We start from the raw sequence: 8,202 nt of genomic DNA, 5'->3' as shown, positions 1-8,202 counted from the left end.
CATTTTTTTGTCTTCAAACAGTTTAGTTACACAGTCATTTAACTAAAGGTTCCTCTAAAATTGATTACGATGCGTCTTTGCTGTGGTTTCGTTTAACAATGAACGTCTTTTTAAGAATCTCTTTGGTCCTAACATATGGATGATCAGGAAGTGACACGCCATCTCACATTGCTTCGTTCAAGTAGAGGAAAACGTAAGAAAAAAATGTTAAAGCGTTCCCACAAGCGTTTTGGCCATATCTGGTTCAAATTTACAGATAACAGAAAATATCATTAACTTTCCAGAAAATTCACTTATTTTTCAATACATACGCCATTCCATGATCTTTGAGAGAATGCAGGAGAAATTGAGATATTCATTCTTATTAACTAGACTAACTAAAACATAATACGATGTGAGGAATAGAGATCGGTTCTAAGAAATGCATAATGGTAATCCTCGATTCGGACGAAATGTATTGCAAAATTCTGAAATAAATATATTATTAGCTTTGAAAATAATATTTTATGTTGGGTATTATTGTATTACTGATGAACATATCCATGAGATATCCAAATTATTCTAAGTATTCCAACGTTGGATTCTATAGCACAAGACATGACATCTCTTGAGACTCTTGCGTTTCAAAATTGGTGGATACGATCAGAGCTTTTCATGATCCTATGAGCCCACACAAGTGAGATCTCCCTTCACACAAATACCCCATTCCAGATCCCCCTTCGGAGCCCGTGCATCCGATGCGGTCAAAGCAAAGGCATAAAATACCAAAGTTCGCACAGAGACACGCGCAACTCGTCGGCATTGCATCTGAAGTTTTCTTGTTCGACGGACGAAGGCGAACAAAGAACTGCATCGAGGGCAATCCAGCGGAAGACAATATGATTTACAACGCGCAAGTGACGGGCCGAACGTTGGCGATCCATCGTGCCTCTCACTTTTACAACTCCACATTCGTTCCGTGTGAATGGGTGGTGAGTTGGGAGTTTGGGTGGGGGGATACGTATTTGTGCGCCAGTCGATAGTCGAAGTCTCATTCCACCAAGCTCGTCTCGGGGTCTCGGACTACAAAGCTATGCCTAATTATGAGAAGGGATATAAAAATTTGCATTTTTCCAATTTATAACTGACCCTGTTTGACCGCTAAGGGCTGTACTGATTAAAAAGCTTCATTGCGAGTATTACCGCCTGTAAGCATGTAAGAAAGGAAGGGCATTAAAAGAGAGAGATGGTTGTAGATACGTGTTGATCGCAAATAATTCGTGGGTTGTGGTAATCTGTTGATGCGCCGATGATTCGCTTCCTGCTTGCCTCATATCCTACTGGTCGCATCTTACGTCTTCATCCTGTTCTGTGTTCTGTAGTAGCAGTCTTGTTTTAGCAATTCGTTCACCCAGGGTCTTTAATATTGTTCTTCTCCTTGGTTTTGGAGCATATTTTAGCTAACGATTTCGACATCTATGTTCCAATCTGGACGAATATAAGATAATGAGAGCATGGAACAAATGCGTACTAACAGGACTGCTAGGAACGACCGCAAGAATCCGATAGCGGATTTTTAATTTATCCGATATAGATAAGAAAGGCCTTTAGCATACGCGCATATTCTCTACTATTTAGCATATTTCTCTACTCAACAACGACTGTTAGGGGAGCCGTTTAGGATGCGCTACGTCTCGTAAGAATCCGTACAAATGCCTGAGTAAACTTTTCCACTCAATTTGCCTGCAGCAAAGAATGAAACTGGGACTGTAATTGCACTTACACATTACGCACACACCTTTGTACGCACTGTGGTTGTTCGTGTTAGACTAAGTAGTATTTTAAGAGAAATATAGAATTAGTCTAAGTTGACCGCTAGAGCCGGATAGACGTTATCCACCGCTAATCGTAACTTACATACGCCTCTACTCTATTCTAAACTGACGAAACCATCCTAGCCACGTTCGAAGGCGTTCCTATGCTCAGAGGGATTGTTGGTCCAGTATGCGTGGAAGAACGATAACAGAGCCGTTACAATGACTAACTTTTCGAACTGAGCGGTAATCTCACTACCGTGCAGAGAATAAGACTCGCCAGGCACCGGTGGAGTAATCATGTCATGAGAATAGCGTCGAACGATCCGTAAAGTCCTTTTTGGAACGGACAGAACACACGGACAGAAGTGGCATTGTAGACTCAAACTGAGATGAGGGGGCCTTGATGCGTCCGACACAACGACCGAGCTAATGGATTGACTGATGACAGCACTAAACCGTGAACAGTATCGAAGATTGTTGCAGATGTCCATTAATTTCTAAACTTGGACACTTCTGTTTGATAATTGTTTGAACTGCTTTATCTTCTACACATTTTTCCATGTTTGCATTGCAAACAAGGGTTTCAAGTAGTAGTGGTCAGAACAAAAGGTCGCCACAGAACTGGTTCAAATTTCAAAAGGAACGGACCGCGAACCTTAAATACAAGAGAACCCTTCTTCAAAATGTTGATCCACTTTTTTAACCCAACCCCTGTGTAATCGAGTTTGAAGCAGTGAATGGTGCAATGGTTTATAATTTTCATTTCATGGTAAAGGTTTAGGTATTACACATTTTTCGCTGTGATTTCTTGCGATAGTGTACTTGCACTTCAACATGTAGATGTTTGGCCGGAATTCGAACAATTCGAACAATTCTTGTTGTTGTGTCGAACAACAACAAGATTCCAGAATATCTGTACATCTGAATTATTTCGAAGCCCGCTTTTAAGTCAATGAACAGGTGGTCCGTGAGGATCTGATGCTCCCGACATTTCTGAAGGATCTGCCGTTAAGTGAAGATTTGGTCGGTAGTAGATTCCCCTACAACAGATCCAACTTAGCAGCGTTCGGGACAGGATCTTGAAGGCCGCCTGTCGCCCGCTTCCACTCGTGCGGTAGTTCTGCCTAGTCCCAAATCCTTGCTATCGGCCGATGCATGATAGCGGTAAGCCTCTCCGGCCCCATCTTAAATATTTCTGTTGCCAGCCTATCGCTGCTAGCTGACTTGTTTCATTTCAGCAGCCATGCCATCTGGTTACGTGTCAAGCGGCCAATTGTTTGCTAGGCGTTGCTGATGACGGCTTGCTCCACTATACGCCAGCAGTCCTTGATGGGCAGTCGCGTTGGTAGTGTTGCTTTCTGGCAGGGTTTCCCACAGCGCGATCGCAAAGTCCTTCGCCACATCAGCCTGCCGCAGCCGATCTGTGTTGAGCCTTGGGGTTGGACGATAGCACACCATATCATAATATTGATCATAATATATATAGTTATATTATATTATTATTACAACCTAACTAAACCATAACCAGGCTACGGTTTGTGCAGTTTCGTAGGATGATGGTCCCCAAGCGCCAAATCATTCGACTTCATTCGTCTCTTCTATTGTCGTTAGTGTATTTTGATTATAAAAGCTAAGCCGAAAATGTAATAATGTAGTGTCTGTAGTTTTGTGTTTGTGCACTGGTACTTATTTTAATTTCACTTAAAACACAATTAAAACGAACATTAAAACAAACGTAAAATACGAGGCCGCGCGCGAGCCACGTCTGTCCCGGAACCGTGATGAGCAGAGAGTCTTCCAGGATCCGCATGATCCTTACTCACGAACTTCTACGCTCTTAAAGCGCATCCCCGATCGTTGCTAGAGCGAGACAGCCATATCCGCTACACATCGGATGCTGTCAGTTCCCAGACGGCATAGAGCGCACGGTTAGGCTACGTTCTAATCAGGATGCAACATGTAGTTTTAAGAGAGCGTTGTTGTTGAATTGTTGTGCTTGAGTGTTTTTGGACCAAGTAGAGTCGATGTTATGGTCAAGCTGTAGAACAGATCGTTGTTTGGTGTTGGGATTCTGGTTGAGATCTGGGATGATGAAGACATGCGTTGCTGGAACACGATGTTGACACTACATACACTGCAAAATAGAGAGAGTATTTCTTCATTAGGCATCGATATGTCCGGTCCGAAGGCTCGATAGGACAATTAGCTCCCGATTAGAGTTAGATATCTGTCCATAGATCGTTCGAGAGTTTTAAAAGTCGAAGAAAGCAGTTCTGGGACGGCAACTAGCAACATTTTCTTGTCCAGATATACAGGAGAAGGTATTTTTTGTCCTAAGGAGAAGTTTGTTTTCATATGTTGGTCTTGGAACCCAGCGGTAGGTAAGGTCTGGGAGCAGGGAGGGGTCTTCGAAGTGTTGGAATATGTGGATTGTTGGAAGATTATGTGTCGAGTGCACTAAGGAAACATGCGCTGGTGAAGAAGATAACGATAGGGTTGTCGGAACTCTATTTTAAGGATATGTACGACTATTGTTGATTTTGAAGAAAATTCGGTTAATGTGTTTTTAAAGTTTTCGGATGCATATGGATTGGGTTACCAAGGTATGGACTATGCACATGGATAATATTCGTAACGTTAGTGATGACCAATATCGTATAAAGATATTATAAAAAAACGGATGTGCTATAAATTCACATAAAACATTCTTTATTTATAATAATATCTCAGTTCATAAAAATCAATTCTTCAAATTCAACAAATGACTTCTGTCACTAGAGGAGCTACAAACTGCAGATTTAACAGTTGTACTACCGATGGAAGCGTAACGATGTTTAAAACTTAAATTCCGTACAACAAATTTCATTTAACAGTCTTTCTGAGATTCGTCATTAAATGTTTTCATTAAGATATGTAATGAGATTGTTCAAAGTAATAATCGTGAGCAATAGAAATAAGAAGTACATCCTTACAGCAACGGCAATAATAATAAGGGGCTGGGGGGACTAGGGGTTACAATACTTCCAGTACTGTGCACTTTCCGACGTGGGTTTGTGCAGTATTTGAAAGCTGCGCAGAAACAGCTCCTGGCAGGAGCATATCTCCTTGCCGGGGTACTGTTGCCCAATATCGTTCAAGTAACGTCGCAGCTTTGGCAACAGTTCCGCCGCCTTCTGTGCGTCATGGAGCGCCAGTTCCGCGTGTATCGCTTGCGCATCAATCATGCCGTGTCGACTACAATCGATGCTAGGAAGCTCGGGATACAGAGGATAATCGTTAACGCATGCTTCACATCGACAGTGGAATCTGTACTGACTTTCCAGGCTGTACTGCCGTTCCTTGCGAGGCATCAGACTGTGATGCATGCTGGAAAATAGTGTGGGAAATCAATATGTTAATCTGTTATTGCAATCAACCTGCACCACCGCTGCTGTTCGCTGCTTACCCATAATTATCGTACAGTTGGCCACCTTTAGGAATGGGACGATTCACTACCACGGCGCACTGTCCGTCGTGTAAGGTGACGCGAGTCACATTAGGTGCACAGGAATGGTTCAGCATGCTCAACAGCGGAAAGCATGCCGATGCATGGTTCTCCAACTCGTACAGCTCCTGCGCCGGCTGATACTCCATGTAATGCAGCGAGTGCATATTTACGGGGGACGTTTGCAGGTGGCGCAGAAACAGATAATCCAGCAGTTCTGCCATTTCAAAATCGGGTCCACAAACTTTGCCCAGCTCGGTGCGCTCGATCAAGAGTTTGTGAATGATGGTGGTGAAAAATACGCGTGCCATTCGATCCTTCGGACCGCGCATATTGGCGTTGGTTTCCAGCACATGCACCGTGTCGTAGATGTCGCGCGGCGTTGCTTGCGTCCAATCCATGGTAAATGCATTTATCTCCTTCTCGTTCAGCGCACGCAGATGCTCGCCCATCGCTTGCAGATTGTGGTCAAAGGCGGCAATCGCTGTCGTCACGACTCGCAGCGATAGGACGGGAAGCTTCGTAAAGATTCGCCACATGTCGCGTATTACCGGACACTCGTATCGATGGTATTGCCGGTACGCTTTGGTCATGCACTCGTTCGAACAATACATTGCGACGGTGCAACTTTCGCACGGTATAAGCGTAAAGATGCTTTCCTTGAGGCAGAAATCACACCGAATGCAGCGGTACACGTCACGAAGCAAACAGCAAAACGGTTGCTCTATGATCACCACATCTCCGGCGTTCAAGTTGCGATTAGTTACCACGTACCGGCCAAACTTTTCACTTTCAAACAGCTCTAAACATTCGGCCACCTGAGGTGCCGTCTCGTGGGCTCGGTAGCTTAGTTGCGGTGCAGCAACGTTCGGTTTGGCATCGTCCTTACACGGCCGGGCTTTCGCTGCCATTAAAGCTTTTTTGGCATCTTCCTCCCGCTTTACCAGCTTGTTTGCCAATCGTTCGGGGTAGTTGGATTCACGAGCCAGACGGATGTTTTCCAAACATTCCTCGTATCGGTGCAGCTCGTAACAGATCGTCGAACGGTTCGCATACGCGATCGCCCTATCCTCTGTTCCCTTTTGCGAGAAGGCAATGCTTTCGTTGTAGCATTTTAGCGCCTCGATATAGCGCTTCACCTTCGGGTGAAACATTTCATTGCCCCTGGCACGTAAGCTACGTGCCTTGGCGTTATCCTTTCGGTCGGCGCGCAAATTCAGCCGATCGTGAAAGGGGCTGTCTTTGAGAAACAGATCCACCTTGTCCGTCATGCTCACCCCATCATCCGCCAGTTCCTTTTGCCATATATCTTCGAACAGCTCCCAGGCACCGAATTTTTCTTCCAGCGATTCGCACATCACGCACAACGGAACAGAACTGTGTCGAAAGTTTTGGTGCATTAGGAATGGGAACCGTATTTCAAACGTATATCTTACCTGTGGAACGACGCAGAACGAAGCCGCTTAAGTTTTACGAACGCAACGTAACGAGGACAAGGTTTTGGCTAAATATATTTGACCATTTATGGAAGAGAATCAACTCTTCTTCTTCTTCTGTCGAGGTGTTTCACGATTCGGCACAAAAGTCCAGCTTCCTGGGCCCTCCTGCGCTACTTCGTGAATTTGTGTACACAAAAACCTCTAAATATGTGGACCGACTGCTAAAGTCATATGTCCCTTTTTTACTGCTTCCTGCGTTATTTCTATAGTGTGTTTTGAGATTTTAACGTTGGTGTTGATTGCTCTTATTTTTGTGCTTGACATTTCGTGTGTTCGAGTTTGTTATAGGTCTGTTTATAATTGCTACTGCTGTTCTTTACGCGTTTTACGTTTCTTCCTTCCCGGTGCGCATAATCAGTCACATCGTGGTCCGAAGGCGGTTGTTTTTACCGTCAGAACGACTGCCTTCGGGGGTCAAAACACAAACATCTTGTGGGGTTATTAGACGACGGATTTTTCATCGGTGATTTTCTGTCAAAACGCGTTTGACAGATAAATGCCGGTCTGAAAAAATGAATTCGACGTGCTCAATTCAGATTTCGATCGCGTTGGTTTTTTTTCTGTCAAAGTGAGGATTGTTAACATTTTGGAAACGTTGTTTTGCCTTGCAATTTTTATTGAATATTTTTGTCCAGTTTAGTTCATGTGATTTAAAATGAATATTGAAGACGATGTTTTGCTAATGCTAGGAGCGTTAGTTGCTACACAAAGCGAAAGAAAGCCGCGATCGAAATGGGTAAAAACCATGTATTCGAAATGAAAATCCCTATCGCATACCAACATGATGGAAGAGCTGAGGCTGGCGCAGACGGATTGCCTAAATTACGCCAGAATGGATGAGTAATCATATATGTGGCTTTTGGAGAAGATCACACCGCTGATAGTGAAGGAAGACACGATTATGAGACCAGCTGTGTCACCACATGAGCGGTTCAGTGCTACACTGAGATTTATCATCAGCGGCAGCTCCTACCAGTGCCTCCGTTTTCAAACAGCAATTTCGCTTTCCTTTCGGCCCGCAATTCCATAACCAACGGAACAGCGCGCGGTGACTGAAGAGAATAGAACAAGCACGAAAACAACGCCAGACTGTATTGTTCTGTATATTTTCTTTAAAACATTTGAACAATCATGCTTAGAAAGTGATGTTGGACCAGTTTGAACCGAAAAATCTCTAACCGAATGTTCGTCTGACCAAAGCTCTGTCGGTCACGAAAAAGTATCCCTACCTGTTATGGTCCAACCTGGCTCGGTAGATCTGTCACGGGAACTCACCGGTGACATGCAACGGTCACCGGTTGATGTGTTAGTGCGATCTACCGAGAGGTCAGCGAACGAGCGTGAGCGTCCACTCAGAGATCAGATTCGTCCTAGCGTCCGAGCGGTGATCTCTCCCCGATTGACTGTATGTGCTGTGTCGGTG

At 44.2% G+C, this 8,202-nt stretch overlaps 1 protein-coding gene across 1 annotated transcript; it reads right to left on the bottom strand.

Annotated features, from left to right (window-relative positions):
• Positions 1–4,478: 4,478 nt before the first annotated feature.
• LOC118508387 (SET and MYND domain-containing protein 4-like) lies at positions 4,479–7,079 on the bottom strand. The gene is made up of 3 exons (XM_036048130.1): positions 6,717–7,079; positions 5,242–6,657; positions 4,479–5,162 (listed from the first exon to the last, which is right to left on the bottom strand). The coding sequence occupies exons 2-3, from the start codon at positions 6,636–6,638 to the stop codon at positions 4,802–4,804; spliced, it is 1,758 nt and encodes a 585-aa protein (XP_035904023.1). The 5' UTR covers positions 6,639–6,657; positions 6,717–7,079; the 3' UTR covers positions 4,479–4,801.
• Positions 7,080–8,202: the final 1,123 nt, after the last annotated feature.

Source organism: Anopheles stephensi, chromosome 2 (genome assembly GCF_013141755.1).
Source record: "Anopheles stephensi strain Indian chromosome 2, UCI_ANSTEP_V1.0, whole genome shotgun sequence".
Classification (NCBI taxonomy): Eukaryota; Metazoa; Arthropoda; class Insecta; order Diptera; family Culicidae; genus Anopheles; species Anopheles stephensi.
Note: the sequence above shows the minus strand (reverse complement) of the source record. Positions and strands in the feature narration are given on the sequence as shown.